Here is a 16,528-nt window from a genome sequence, read left to right on the forward strand (position 1 = left end):
GATGATAGCTCCTCTCATATCTACATTGGTGGTGATTTTAACTGCCTTTTGGATCTCACTTTAGATAGATTGTCAACTAAATCTCATGTAATTGCTAATTCCACTAAAACTATTAATAATATTATGAAATCAAGAAATATCATAGACATGGAGAATAAAACACCCTAATAAAAGGGAATATTAATTTTACTCTACTGTACACAATTCTTCCAGAGAATTGACTACTTTTTAGTCGAAGCCTCTGCCCTCTCCAATGTCAGTAATCCCGAGTACCATAGTAGAATCATCTCAGATCACAGTTCTGTGAGTTTGCAGATCCAAACTGATCTCCTTAAAATCAAACAAAAATGTAGATTTAATCCACAATTGTTATTATATGAAGATTTTAAAGAGTATACAAACAAAATTATCCAAGATTTTTTTGAGGTGAATGATAATGGAGAGGTTCTCAGACTCCACATTGTGGGAACCCCTTAAAGCTACTGTGAGAGGATATATCATTTCATTTGAAAGCTCAAATCAAAGAGAAGCAAGAAAAAGGCAGAAAGAATTAGAAAAATAAATTAAAGAAATGGAAGAAATTCATATAAATTCTCTTTTGCAGTCCGACTACAATAAGATGCTGAAACTGAAAAATGAATACAACTCTCTTTTTTACGGGGTAGTATCCAAACTCTTGCTGAAAAATAAACAAAAACATTTTTAAATATCCGATAAACCACACAAACTTCTGTTTAGACAGCTCAAAGGAGATCAAGCCAAAGATGCTATTCACAAAATATGCTCAAAAACAGGTGAAACATTTACAGATTTACAGGATATCAACAATGTCTTCAAATACTTTTATTCAGAATTATATAAATCTAGTTCAGCTATATCGGATAATGATTTTAATTATTTTTTTTATCTCATTAAACCTACCTCAACTAAGTCCAAATCATCAGAATTCTTTAGACAACACTATTTCAACTGAAAAACAGCAAAAAGCACTGAAATCTTTCTCCGTGAATAAAAAACCTGGTCCAGATGGATTTGGTGCGGAGTTTTATCAAGCTTTTAGTGAAATAATGTCCCCTATAATACTTGGAATGTTAAATGGTTCTTTCGTGAACAATAAACTTCCAAGCTCTTTGTATGAAGCCCATATATGTATAATAACAAAAAAGGGATAAAAAAACACTTGATCCAGCCAATTATAGACCTATCTCCCTGCTCAATTTAGACCATAAGATTCTAACTAAGGTACTCGCAACAAGGTTAAGCAACCACATAACAGAAATTATTCATCCGGAGGATCAGGTCGGTTTCATCCCGGACAGACATTCTTTTGGCAATCCACGGAGATTACTGAACGTGTTGTACTCAGACTGCACAGGAAACAAAAAGGCTGTAGTCTTGACTCTGGATGCTCATAAAGCTTTTGATTAAATTGAGTGGGCTAATCTTTATCATGTTCTCAAATTATCTGGGTTGGGAGAAAACTTTATAAAATGGGTTAAAATAATTTATTTTGCACCAAAATCATATGTCATAACTAATAATGTAATATCGGATAGTTTTGAATTACATTGTGGCGTGAGACAGGGTGACTGCCTGTGCCCTTACTCTTCAATTTGGCCCTCAAACCACTGGCTATTGGTTTAAGAATGAACTCTAATATTAAAGAATGTTCAGTGGGCTCATCAGAGAGTCTCATCTCACTTTATGCAGATGATGTACTTGTTACACTTACTGAGCCACAAATTGCATTACCACTTCTTTTAGAATATGTGGTTATAAAATAAACTGGTCCAAAAGTGAGCTTATGTTCCTAGAATATAATGTTAAGATCAGTCAAAATCCAGTTAAAGTCACAGAAAATTATATATCCTATCTTGGCTTAAAAATATCTAAAACTTATGAATCATTACTAAAGTTGAACTTTACTGAAGCCTTTGAGAAACTGAAAGTGTGTATTGAGTATTGGAAGACCCTACCTCTCTCTATGTTAGGCAGAGTGAATGCTATAAAAAATGATCACTCTGCCAAAATATATCTATCTTTTCAAAATGTACCAATTCTAATTCCAAAAGATTTTTTCCAAAAACTTGAATCTTTAGTTCTAGATTTTGTGTGGGGATATAAAAAAGGCAGAATATCCAAAAAGCACTTATTTAGATCTACAAAGGAAGGGGGACTGGGTCTTCCAATGTTCAAAAATTACTATTGGGCATCAAATCTGAACGCATTGACCTATTTTATTGGAAGATGGCGTTCCCAAAGAATGAATCACTTAATTCTGCTCCCTCATGGCTGAAATTGGAACTGCAGTCATTAGTTAAACCTTACACATCATCATTGCTATCTCTACCTTTTACTAAACCAGTCTCTTCAATTAAATCAATAAGCCATAGTGAAGTTGTAAAAAACTCAATCAAAATTATTTCTCAAATTAAAAAATAATTTAATATTTCCAATGTAACTATGTATTCACCAATATGTCAAAATCATGCACTTATTCCACCGATAACCGATAAAACATTTTTTGACTGGTACTCAAATAGAATTAAATGCATAAAAAACATTTATGTCGAGGACAGTCTTGTGTCATTTGACCAATTGCGGATCAAATTTAATTTGTACCAATTCAGTTGGTTTTGCTATTTGCAGGTAAAAATATTTATTAAAGAAAACATTTCAAAGTCTCAGCTGGTAAATGAGAAACATCCTCTTTTAGAATTATTAAATTTATCACCCACAAGTAAAAAGCTTGTCGCTAAATTTGCCAGCTGCTTCATTATGCCCATGACATCAGCAGACAGTGTTAAAAGAGCATGGGAACAGGAACTAAGAACAACAATACCCAATCAGCAATGGGAACGGACACTCTCTCAAATTCACAAGTGCTCAATTAACAACAGACATAGGCTCATGCAGTTTAAAGTGATTCATCGTTTTTACTATTCTAAAGTTTTATTACACACATTTTATCCTGATACATCTCCACTTTGTGATAAATGTAAATCTGCTGAAGGATCATTGTCTCACTCGTTTTGGGGATGTCCAATTATTCAATCATTTTGGTCCAGCATTTTCTTTTTTTACTCAGGGGTATATCAAAGAAAACTTGTCCCTGACAGGGATATAATCTTGTTTGGATGGTCTTCAGAAACACAAAAACTTCCAAAATATATTACAACTGCGTTGCTGCTTGGGACAGTCTTGGCCAAAAGACTCATTTTCAGAGACTGGAAAACCCCATCTGCACCCAACTTCAGGAACTGGCTAAATGAACTTGTGAATGTAATGACTGTTGAAAAAATAAGATTTATAAACTCTACAAATATGAATAAAATGGAAACTAACCTGGAAACCTTTATATTGAATCATAACTTATTGACATTTTAAAGAAAAACAAAACTGCCATATTTTTTGTAGTTTGTACGGTGGACAGGCCCTCGGGGGGTGATCTTGTGATCACTTCTTGAGGATCCTTGATGCCGAGGAATATTCATCCATTTTGTATGGTCTAGATAGCCTGCTGATCGTGAGCCGCAGCGGGATGGATGGATATATATATATATATATATATATATATATATATATATATATATATATATATATAATATTTGGGTATCTTTTCTAATAATGTCTATACTGTAAACCTTGAGTTGTTAAAGTTCGAGTGCACCTCTCTCCTCAAGTGTGTATGAGTGGATGTGTGCCTGTATGAAGGGTTTGCGTGAGCAAAGTATGACTGTTTGTCATTTTAACTATAAAATCTAATAAAATATATTTACAAAAAGAAAAGACCATTAGAGTAGTACAAACATCAGAGGAATAATGTCTGAATCAGACTTGGGAAGACTAAGTCTTTTTCTCCAGCAGTTTGTACTACTGGTCTAAGTCTGATTCAGACATTATTCCTCTGATGTTGGCAATTTGTTTCAGGTGGTAAAAGCTGCTGATGTTATTGACTTAATGCGGCTGTTTAAAAGTTCAAGTCTGAGTCTGTTATTACAAACGTATACACACACACACACACACACACACACACACACACACACACACACACACACACACACACACGCACACGCACATATATATTCCTTGTGCACTAATTGACTTAAAGAGCGCACATGTCACGTTATCGATGGTAAAATGCATTTTTAGACGGAGAAATTTGCCTGAGTGGCTATGAGACGGTACAAAATGGACTAGAAAGGACAGATTAAAAAAATAATAATTAAAAGAAACAAAAACAATTTTTTTCTTTTTTACTTGGGACTTCCCGCGGGCCGGATTTTGGACCCTCGGGGGCCGTATCCACCCCGCGGGCCGTAGTTTGGGGACCCCTGGCTTAGACTAATTGTGTCCAATCTTGCAAGCAGGCTGGCGAAGGAGACCTCGAGCTTGTTCTCCAGGTTCGAGAAACACTCTTGGTGCTGCTGGGGTACCGTGTGCAAAGCCAAGATTTCAGGAATCGTGGGGGATCACGCTCTGCCACTGCATGAGGTCACACTTATATTAGAACATTAATGCTAAGGTTTCGTCCAGTAATGGACCAGTAATGTCTGATAATGATGATGATGATGATGTATCTGTGCAAGTGAACAAATGGATCCACAAAGGAACAACAACCCTTTCCACCAACTACACACACATCATAAACATGAACCTTAGAAGCCACACACAATATATTTGAAGAAGACTTGAGGATTAAAAGTGAAGATGTGAGGTGAAATAAGTACAAATGCAGCAATAAAAACAACCAACTCCACTCACGATGGCTGTAAAGTTCAGTGATGTGTTGCTAACTTCAGCCTTTTTCTTCTTTGTTGATGTTTTGCAGTAGTTAACATCCATGACGTAATTATGCTGCTCATCGATCAGAGTCCACGTTTTGTTAACAATTTTATTCATTCATTCTTTCAATTGGATAATAACATCAATAAAATTAAATGGAAAAAATGTGTGGAATAAAAACAAATGAGAAGATAGAATACAATAATAACTACATATGCACAGACTTAAAAAGTAAGCATCGGACAACATATAACAGTAGAAGATGATAAGCACTACATGCAACATCAAATATACATTCATATTAAACATGATGTGATTTTAAAGTACATTTAGCACAATCACTGTTTAAGTGTTTTTAATTCCCTGCAGCTTCCATGACTGTTACACACTTGTGCTCACTGACCTGATTCCTAAACCTGAACCTTTTAACACACACAGTGCAACGAAACGGTTTCTCTCCAGCGTGTGTTCTCATGTGTCTGGTCATGTGTTGCTTTCTGAAGAAACTTTTCTTACAAACAGAGCAAGTAAAAGGTTTCTCTCCAGTATGTCTTCTCATGTGCGTGGACATTTCTAGCTTTCTGGAAAACCTCTTCTTACAAATAGAGCAAGTAAAAGGTTTCTCTCCAGTGTGTGTTTTCATGTGTCTAGTCATGCTTTCCTTTATGGAGAAACTCTTCTTACAAACAGAGCAAGTAAAAGGTTTCTCTCCAGTATGTGTTCTCATGTGTCTAGTCATGATAAGTTTTGTGGAGAAACTCTTCTTACAAACGGAGCAAGTAAAAAGTTTCTCTCCATTATGTATTCTCATGTGTACTGTAAAATTACTCTTCCGTCTAAATGATTTCCCACATTCAGAGCAGTCAAAGTGTTTGTTGTTAGTGTGATGTCTCGTATCACCTTTAGAGTCATTTTTACTCTCCAAAAGTTTTTGGATGTGGTCACTGTGATCAGAAGAGTCTGACATCATGTGGTCCATGTCTGACAGTGGAGCAAAGATGCTGTCTGGTTCTGACTTTATATCTTCACAATGCTCCCCATCAGCTTCTGTGATGTGCGGACTTACAAGCTCCGCCCCTCTGTTCTCCTCACTTTGACTGTGATGCAGCTGTAAGGAATGAGCTTCATCTTCATCATGAAGCTGATCCTTTTTAATGTGAAAGGGGGCCTGTAGCTCCTTCTGTCCCACACTTGAACTCCACTCCTGCTGCTTGGAGGGAATCTCTTCATGACTCTCTGCTGACACCTGCTGGACGTCTGCTGAACATAAAACACAAAAGAGGTGTTACTGTATTGAATTTTGCAGTATTCAAACTATTCACATGTGAGCTAGGCCAAGTAGACAGTGATGGGCAAGCTACCCGGAAAATGTAGTAAGCTAAGCAACAAGTTACTCTCAATTAAATGTAGCTAAGCTATCCTCAGAGAATTGTAGCAAGCTACACTAAAAGCTACACTGCAAAAGTAGCTTGCATTTCTTTATTGGCCCACAAGTAAAAAAACAATATTAATGTGACTGAGAGTGTATAAATGGACCCAGTGAGAGAACTACATGTCTTCACCTCATCACTGAGCTTGTTCCACCATTCAACTCCTACATTTGTATTTTGTATACCTTTTTACTTTACCTATTTCAAAAATCAATATCGCCCATAAATGATAGTTTTCTCTTCTTAATTTAAAAAGCCTAAGAATACAACCTGGAAGACTGCTGCTTTACTCAAAATATAATTTCCAAGATATTTAAGAACACGATATCTGAAAATGTTGACACATTAGAACTCATAAATAATGGATTGGTATGTCCATAGTAGCACACTTTGTGTATTGATCTAAGGACCCTTTTTTAAGTTGAATTATTGGGTCTATATTTGTTTTATAAACATTTCCCCAAACTTCAACACAATATGTTAAATATGGAAAAATAAAAGAATAATATAACATACACAGACATGTCTAATTCAGCATGTTTTACTTCATAAAGAGTAGCAATGCTTTTGGATATTTTTCCATTTACCGTATTTTTCGGATTATAAATCGCTCTGGAGTATAAGTCGCACCGGCCGAAAATGCAAAATAAAGAAGGAAGAACAAAACGTAAAGTCGCACGAAAGTATAAGTCGCATTTTTTGGGAAAGTTTATTTGATAAAATCCAACACCAAGAATAGACATTTGATAGGCCTCGTAGACAGGCACCCCTTTAGTGATGTCATGAATTTGACGGACAGAAAGAGTATATGGCTCTAACAGGCAATTTAAAATAAATAAAGAATATTGAAAAACAGGCTGAATAAGTGTATGTTATATAACGCATAAATAACCAACTGAGAAGGTGCCTGGTATGTTAACGTAACATATTATGGTAAGAGTCATTCAAATAACTAGAACATATAGAACATGCTATACGTTTACCAAACAATCTGTGACTCCTAATCGCTAAATCCGATGAAATCTACTTCCTCTGTGCCGCTTCTAAACAACTCTGCCAACTCCAAAGTAGACAATGTGCCACTTCCTCTTCTATCGGTACGTCTAGTGTCTTACGTGAATGAGATAAATAATATTTTTTGATATTTTACAGTAATGTGTTAATAATTTCACACATGAATCGCTCCAGAGTATAAGTCGCATCCCTGGCCAAACTATGAAAAAAAAATTTGATCTTTAATCCGAAGAATATATATATTCAACATAATTTATTATCAATTATTCTTCCCAATAATTTAGTTTCATATACTCTATCAATTTCCACTTGATTTAGTTTAAATTTTGCTTCACAATGTGTCCTTGCACTACTAAACACCATAGATTTAGTTTTCTCATCATTTAATGATAACTTCTAAATATCAAAACATTTTTTTTTTAACTCAATCAACTAAACCTCTATTAACCTCTACACTTCCTTCAAGTCTTCTCCTGAACAATATACATGTGTATCATCTGCAAACATAATACATTTCCATGTATTAGATACTGAACAAATATCATTTAAATAAAGTATAAATAACTTAGGTCCCAATACCGAGCCTTGTGGAACTCCACATACACACACACACACATACATATATATATATATATATATATATATATATATATATATATATATATATATATATATATATATATACATGCACCTGGGGATAGGTTGATTGGCAACACTAAATTGGCCCTAGTGTGTGAATGTGAGTGTGAATGTTGTCTGTCTATCTGTGTTGGCCCTGCGATGAGGTGGCGACTTGTCCAGGGTGTACCCCACCTTCCGCCCGATTGTAGCTGAGGTAGGCGCCAGCGCCCCCCGCGACCCCAAAAGGGAATAAGCGGTAGAAAATGGATGGATGGATATATATATATATATATATATATATATATACATACACATACATACATATACACATTTACATATATATTGTGGAGTCTCACTGAAGCACCGCCTGACAGGTAGGCACCTCACAGGGCAGGAGCCAGGACATGGATGCAGTATGGAACACAGAAGACAACGTCCCAACCTTGGCCACATCATCGAAGGGCGGTACATTTCCCTGTACCTTCTCAATCAACATGAAGTGCCACCAGCTGTGCGACCAGGTGGGGCTCAGCTACAAACAGTTCTTAACTCTGCCTCATTCAGGTCTGGCTCTCCTCTGTGTCAAGGCAGGTGCATCAGGCGGTAAGTGAGACATCCACTATTTCCCCATTAATGACATAGGGAAATGTTTTCTGATATTATGTTTTCTCTTGTTTGATAGGCAAACACCTACGACTTATATAGAAGTGTGCTGTGTGAAGGATTGAGAGCCCCGAATGGGAGATATTCCATCCATCCATCCATTTTCTACCGCTCATTCCCTTTCGGGGTCGCGGGGGGCGCTGGCGCCTATCTCAACTACAATCGGGCGGAAGGCAGGGTACACCCTGGACAAGTCGCCACCTCATCGCAGATGGGAGATATTTACATTTGTTAATGGACACTTTCATTTTGATACATCCACACCCAGCCCTTCCTACAAAGACTTGTACAATAAATTCCCTTTTCGGCTTTCCGCAAACCCAATCCTGTGTCTTGGGGAGAATCAGGTGCCACATATGGTGGAGAATGCAGGCATTCCTATTCACGCCAACCTCCCACAATGTCACACGCAGAAGCACTAAGTGCTTTGTTAAAAAGCCAAGAGGAACATCAAAGTGTGGTGCAAGAGCTAGTTAAAAAGATTGCTAAAGATGTGGCTAGTACACTGGCACCCGCTGCGTTCCTAACTAAACTATCGAGTGAGGATGATATGGAAGCCTATTTAGATTTATTCGAGCGCACTGTGACCCGGCAGAAGTGGCCAGTAGCTGAATGGGGATCCATTCTAGCACCTTTCCTCGCTGGAGAAGCCAAGCGAGAGTGTGTAGTGACCTGGCATTGGCGGATGCTCAAGAATTCAAGAAACTAAAGAAAGCCATTCTCGACAGCCAAGGGTGCAGTCTGCCTGCCAGGACTCAACGATATCACAACTGGACCTTCCAGCCCACCCACCCACCGCGATCGCAGGTAGCCGCACTGCTCCGCCTAACACACCGTTGCCTAACGAGCAAAGGAAACCACCCCTTCCCCCCCTCCGTAGACCGACTGGTTATAGACTGCTGTATCCGAGCTTTGCCGCCTGATGCCCGGAAGTATGCCGCACAAGTAAGCCCTTCAACTGTGGAGCAGTTGGTGGCCTTATTAGAGAATCACCTAGTGAGCATGGAAATGCTGAGAGCCACCCGTATGGAAACGGCCAGAGCCGCCGGGCAAGAGAGGCTAGGCCTCGACCGCCGGAGAGCGCCACTGCCAGCTCCATCCCCACCCCGACCTCAGGGCGCTGCTCCTGAGAGACCCAGTCGGCCCCCACAGCGGAAATGTTATGTGTGTGGACACCCGGACAACATGTCTTGAGCGTGTCCGGAACGCAACCGCGATGCCTCCATGGCTTTGGACTGGACTCTCATGGTTATGTTAGATCCACTATGGATTAGACTTTCACAATATCATGTTAGATCCGCTCGACATCCATTGCATTCGGTCCCCTACGGGGGGAAGGGGTTGCCCACATATGCTGTCTTCTCCAAGATTGCGCATAGTCACTGCCACCGACGTCCCACTGGGGTGAGTTTTTCCTTGCCCATATGTGAGCCCTACCGAGGATGCAGAATGGAGTTCCACAAGTCCCGCAGTGAGCTGCACGAGCCCCGGGCCCCCCGGGAATGACCAAAAGGCACCGAGCAGTGAACCAGCGAAGGTGGGAGACAAATTGAGGTAAAGTCGGAAAAAGTGCAAAACGGTTTAAAAATTATACCCAGAATGGAGTTCCACAAGTCCTGCAGCGAGCTGCACAAGCCCCGGGGCTTCCGGGAATGACCAAAAGGCACCCAGGAGTGAACCAGCGAAAGTGGGAGAAAAATTGAGGAAAAGTCGGAAAAAGTCAGAAAAAAGGTTAAAAATCATATCCAGAATGGAGTTCCACAAGTCCTGCAGCAAGCTGCACGAGCCCCGGGGTCCCGGGAATGACCAAGAGGCACCCAGGAGTGAACCAGCGAAAGTGGGGGATAAATTGAGGTAAAGTCTGAAAAAGTCTAAAAATTGGTTAAAAATCATACCCAGAATGGAGTTCCACAAGTCCCGCAGCAAGCTGCACGAGCCCCGGGGTCCCGGGAAAGACCAAAAGGCACCCAGGATTGAACCAGCGAAAGTGGGACGGAAATTTAGGAAAAGTCTCCAAAATCTGGCCAATGGTAGGAGAACATATGGGAAAAGCCCAGAGAGAACAAGCAAGAACATATAACAGAGGTGCCACACTCCGAGAGTTCCAGGTTGGGGAAAAAGTGCTGGTATTAGTTCCGTCCAGCGAATGCAAGTTTGTCCCCTTAGCAGAAAAACAGCCCCAAAGCATGATGTTTCCACCCCCATGCTTCACAGTAGGTATGGTGTTCTTGGGATGCAACTCAGTATTGTTCTTCCTCCAAACACGAAGAGTTGAGTTTATACCAAAAAGTTCTATTTTGGTTTCATCTGACCACATGACATTCACCCAATCCTCTGCTGTATCATCCATGTATCCATTTTGGTATAAACTCAACTTGTCGTGTTTGGAGGAAGAAGAATACTGAGTTGCATCCCAAGAACACCAAACCTACTGTGAAGCATGGGGGTGGAAACATCATACTTTGGGGTTGTTTTTCTGCTAAGAGGACAGGACGATTGATCCGTGTTAAGGAAAGAATGAATGGGGCCATGTATCGTGAGATTTTAAGTCAAAACCTCCTTCCATCAGTGAGAGCTTTGAATGGTTGACCAAATACTTATTATCCACCATAATTTACAAATGAATTATTTAAAATTCCTACAATGTGAATTCTTGGATTTTTTTCACATTCTGTCTCTCACAGTTGAAGTGTACCTATGATGAAAATTACAGACCTCTGTCATCATTTTATGTGGGAGAACTTGCACAATCTGTGGCTGACTAAATGTTTTTTTGCCCCACTGTGTGTGTGTGTGTATACATATATATACATATATATATATATATATTGTATATATGGGGTTCTATTCATTATAATTACACTCAGCTGGAAATAATATTTATGTATGGCAGCACATAACTTTTACATGTACGTAATATCAAGTATATTACATAAATTAATACAATCAATTAGCATGTTATGTGAGTTCGCAAGTACAATAGGATTTTTTTGTGTTCATGTTGCACATGGACGTATTTGAGTGATGGACCAGGAGCCATATTTAGTGTTCTGCTACCAACGTATGTGTGTGTGTAGTAATTGGCCTGTGCATTAATGGATCGCTAGGAGGATGGTTGATAAAACACGGCCATGACTCGTCGTGAGAAAAGTGCGTTCACTTCAAAATGACACCTTGTGAGTGACTTTGAGAAGAAAATATTGTTATGTAACGAACTTTTGTTTGGTTTTGCTTCCTTATTCGTCATCATTTAGCACTGACGAGAATGTGTAGCGACAGCAGCTGAACTGAATATGGTAGCATGTCATAATTAAATCGGTCAGCTGGAACAACAAATACAGATTGCAGTATCATTAATAATAATAATAATGGATTAGATTTTTATAGCAATTTCCTAAATACTAAACCAGACCTGGGTAAAATACGACCCGTGGGCCACACGTGGCCATTAAGATTTTCAATCCGGCCCGCTGGACGTTTTTCATAATTTTTTTAGACCTTTAACATCAAAACTGCAGCCGCCATTATGATGTGCGGTGCTGTTTTTAAATGACCGTAAGTCTTGAACTATAGAAAGTAATTACATGGTTGAAATCTGCTCTTTCGAGTGTTGTATGAGAATTACGGTAATCTACGTCACAGCAGCTCCGACCAGGAACAAAGAGATTGGTTTTCAGAGCAGCCAGTCCAAAACTCATGTGTCAGGAAGAGATAAGGAAGAAAATTTGGACAACACATTTCTGCATAAAATTGATAGTATATCATATTGTAGTTGTTTATTACACTTCGCATTCACATTTTGCTGTTTGTTACATTTTTGTTGTGTTTTTCCTTGATTGTAAAAGATGTTTATCGTTTGAGAAGTAAAAGAGGAGGGATGTATATATGTTAAAATTCGGTGTTTTATTGTTCATAGCTAATATTGTTAATCCCACTTTCTTTATTTTAATGTACATTTTCAGTGTCCCATTCAGCAAAAAATGTTTAAATTGCATTTAAGTTATTATGATGTGGTCTGTCATAACTTTTTTTAGAATTATATCGGTATTAATGCTCCTGAAAAAAGGGATCCAAACACACATACTGTACAGCAGGTATTTACAGTTAAATGTGTATATATTATTTATATACACATTTTTCTCTCAAAATGGCCCCAGAGTCAAAATATTCCCCCAGCTCTGTACTAGACACTCAAAACGCTCACAGAGAAGTGAGAGCCCTTCATTCATTCACTCCACATTCACACATGATGGTGGTAAGCTACATTTGTAGCCATGTGCACACGGCATTAACCCTCTTGCGTAGCTTCTACTCAAACAATTAGCCAGTCACCGTGGATTTCATTTCAACAACAAAAGATATTAATGTGATGGTAAATAAAGCCACGTTTTCACTGCTCCACGTTGTCCTCATTCATGTCGATGGGGTTTTAACTTTAAGGGGACGTGCGGAAAGGAAATATAGTCCGTTGGCGGGGATGAAAAATACTTTGAATGTCTTTCTCTGTTGCTCAAACGACGTCTGCACATACATGCTGCTTCTGGCATTTAGTCATTTAACTCGTTAGAAAGACTTCTTACAGCGGGCACACACACACACACACACACACACGCACACACACACACACACACACACACACACACACACACACACACACACACACACACACACACACACACACACAGGACACCAAAGGACAGATGTTACCATGTGTGATTTAACAGAACATTTTAGCGTCTATATTACTTACAATATCTTATAACTATTATCTTATTATGATAGCTACCGTTAGATCAGGGGTCTGTAACCCGCAGCTCTGGAGCCGCATGCGGTTCTTTCATGCCTCTGCCGTGGCTCCCTTTGGCTTTGAAACCGAATGTCAACAAATAATGGTTACTTGATCTATTATATTTCATTTTATTTAGTTAGTTCATTGAATTTAACAGTTGTTTTTTGGAGAGTTATGGGATCTTGTCATAGGAAAATAAAACACATTTGAATATATTGTCGATGTAAATGTATGTCACAGCCCTTATGCGACATCTCTTGCTGCCATGCAATTGTATTGTTTTTAGCAGTCAACCCCTAGCAATGGACGGATCAACAAAGAGAAACATTTTATTTACTTATCCATCAATTTTGTACAGCTTATTCCCTTTGGGGTAGCGGGCGGCGCCGGTGCCTATCTCAGCTACAATCGGACGGAAGGCGGAGTACACCCTAGACAAGTCGCCACCTCACCTCTACTTACATTTTTATTAATTTGCTGTTTTTATTGATGACTAGGTAGTTGTTTTTAATTGTTTGTCAAATGAATATGCCACAGTTATATGCCTTCAGAACATTGGAATGAGTAGATTTTTTAATTTGAATTCATTAATAAGGGAAGGAAGAGTGTATTTAGTTTCTAAAGTTCAAAATAATTTGATGATTTGCTTTGTTAAACCCAGAAATAAATCAAATATGTGTTTGATTTCATAAATCCTATAGCACACATGTAACAAAACTATAAGTGGTGTAATCATCATTTTAGGAATCTAACAGAGTTTGTGGCTCCAGGTGGGTTTTATTTGGAGGGAAATGGGCTAAAATGGCTCTTTGTATGCTGAAGGTTGCCGACCCCTGCGTTAGATCAACACACAAATCTAATGTGCGTGTACATGTGATGTATGTGTGTAGTGAAGTCATTTTGTGGTAAAAGCCATGTATAGTAGATGATATTCTGCTTTCATGGATAAATGTTTGCCTTTTAGACATTGTTTTACATTATCTGTTTTTTTTTACAGACTTTAAACAAATCAACGTTCCTGGGGACTGACTACATTGAAAAACTATCAGCGTCACTGCTCATTCTGGCATGTGTATAAGTGGCATTATGATCAGTAATGTAAATGTATGTGCTGTCAGTCATGTTATGTTACTGATACATGGTAGTGGACTTTACTTTTATAGTATTACTTGGCTATAAAAAGCTAAATGTGGTCTTATTTGTATGAGTGCACATGTGTGTTACCGTGTATGTTGTTTGAGTGCTAATATTATAATTGTTATTTAGAACACTTCATATTACTTCTAATTGTTTTCCTGTGCTACTATCTCAATGTTTTCATTTAGTAGCACCAGTGCCCGAGTGAAAAAGCAAAGCGTACATCCCTAGTTATCACTGAATGTATATTCTATCATGATAACAACAACATGACTACAAAGTGTTAGTTGCTTCTCTCGGACTGTTTCTGTGTACGCACACACGCTCCCAGTGTGTGTACGAGACAGCAGTAAGTGACAACCATGAACGCCAAACTAATTCCTATCCATTTTTATTCAATATAATTATCCTTTTTCTATCACTTGTCCCTTTCGGGGTCACTGGAGCCTATCTCAGTTAGTCATTGTGAAAGAAAATGGACATTTAAAAATATGTATACATTTTGTTAAACCACTAATAGTAACATAAGCACTTCAGTGATGATGTAGTTATATTTTTAGGTTAAAAAAAAAACAAAAAAACTTTAAGCAAGTCGCAAACGGACACTTTAACGCTTGCTGTCGTTTTGCTTTGCTGGACTACCTCTGTAACAAAACCTAGGACTGTTTTCAGTTGATTATCCATGTTGTTCTTTAGTTACTACTCTGTTCCATGAATCTTCTTTCATTTGCATGCCAGATTGTTTACTTTCACTTGACAAGGCTACTCCACTCACTTCAATTATACCAAATGTCATTTTCTTACTAACAATCAAATATAAAGTTAGTAAATATTTGAGAGTAAGAAGCAAACAAACCTGTTCTGTGTAACACAACTTGATCTTTCTTGAAAACAGCGTCCAGTAGTTGATTGCAATCCTCTTTTGTTCTAGAAAGTTTCACCTCGTATTCTGCTATCGTTCTTTCTAACACTACAAATATTTCTTCAACGGCAGCAGTTAGTCGCTGATCCACCAACGCTCTCAACATCTGTAATTTAGACATTTTCCCACAATCACAACACTTTACTCTCACACTTGATCTCTACTTAGCGATGAGTTGATAACTTCTGTGTCTTCTGTTAGCAGCTAACAAGCTAAGGTAATTATCGAGCTAAGCTAACTAACAAACAAAGATAGCACGAGAAGCAGCACAGTGCTTCTGGCGCACCGATACGACTTTATCCTTTACTAAAGAATCAAAGATGTATTTTATACGACGTAAATATTTCAAACTGGAGAACAAATAATAAGGCTGACTTAGTAGCGTCCTGCTCGCGGCTTTCTGCGTTGATGTGCTTTCACGACAGTTTGCACACTGCTGCCTTCCGTTTACGCCGGAAGCTGGGAATAACGTCATAGACGAGTGGACGAAGTGGACAAATTTGTCAAGACACTTGACAAATTTGGCTTCGGCAATTTTTTCTGCAAAACAATGAGCACTCTGAAATGCAATGGTAATAGCTCTATAAAGCTCAAATCTGGTATATAGTATTCTATTTTAGTTACACTATTGAGTTTATAACCACCTGGCGCTGATTTGTACTGTCTTTGTACTTATGTTGAGTATTATTATTTATCGATTGTTTGTAAATGTTGCGGTTTTAGAAATAAAGGTTTATAAAAAAAATAAAAAAGGAAGGCGGCAGAACAGAGCAGTACTGCCTTGTAACGTCAAGTGTGCTAACTGTCGTGAAAGCACATCGACGCAGAAAAAATGTTACTGCTTCAACATTTTTCAACCGATTTGAAAAAGTCCAACACTCACCGTTCAGAACATTCACAATTTTCCCCAAAATCTCGCTTTTACTGAAATTCCCAAATTTCCATGAAATTCCCAAATTTCCATGAAATTCCCAAATTTCCACGAAATTCCCATTGAAATGTAATACATCAAAGTTCAACAACTCCCACATTTTTAATCCGATTCAAACCGTCCCGACTTCTAAATATTCAGCCTGTTCAAGAACTGTGTGCTCCCTTTCAACACTTATTTAAAAATATTCCCGGATTTCCTAAAATTCCCAGTTGTTAGGGACATTTTCCCCATTC

General features: G+C 38.4%; 2 protein-coding genes across 3 annotated transcripts in view; one reads left to right on the forward strand and one right to left on the reverse strand.

Moving 5' to 3' along the window:
- The window catches only part of LOC133545570 (gastrula zinc finger protein XlCGF26.1-like), a 384,938-nt gene that overhangs the window by 24,767 nt on the left and 343,643 nt on the right, over positions 1 to 16,528 (forward strand). The gene's annotated exons all lie outside the window — the stretch shown is intronic.
- On the reverse strand, positions 4,691 to 15,814 carry LOC133545598 (zinc finger protein 570-like). 2 transcript variants are annotated; one of them, XM_061891340.1, is made up of 2 exons: positions 15,296 to 15,814; positions 4,691 to 6,042 (listed from the first exon to the last, which is right to left on the reverse strand). In XM_061891340.1, the coding sequence occupies exons 1-2, from the start codon at positions 15,480 to 15,482 to the stop codon at positions 5,141 to 5,143; spliced, it is 1,089 nt and encodes a 362-aa protein (XP_061747324.1). In that variant the 5' UTR covers positions 15,483 to 15,814; the 3' UTR covers positions 4,691 to 5,140. The 2 variants fall into 2 exon arrangements, with proteins under 2 accessions (XP_061747324.1, XP_061747322.1); XM_061891338.1 differs by having other exon boundaries at positions 4,691 to 6,045.

This window comes from Nerophis ophidion, linkage group LG28, assembly GCF_033978795.1.
Source record: "Nerophis ophidion isolate RoL-2023_Sa linkage group LG28, RoL_Noph_v1.0, whole genome shotgun sequence".
NCBI classification, from domain to species: Eukaryota; Metazoa; Chordata; class Actinopteri; order Syngnathiformes; family Syngnathidae; genus Nerophis; species Nerophis ophidion.

Excerpts from the sequence above, each read along its gene's own strand:
- LOC133545598 (XM_061891338.1), bottom strand. The coding sequence starts at position 15,482 with ATGTCTAAATTACAGATGTTGAGAGCGTTGGTGGATCAGCGACTAACT. Across the intron at positions 6,046-15,295 it reads AGTTGTGTTACACAGAACAG|CAGACGTCCAGCAGGTGTCA; the intron begins GTTTGTTTGCTT and ends TTTTATGTTCAG.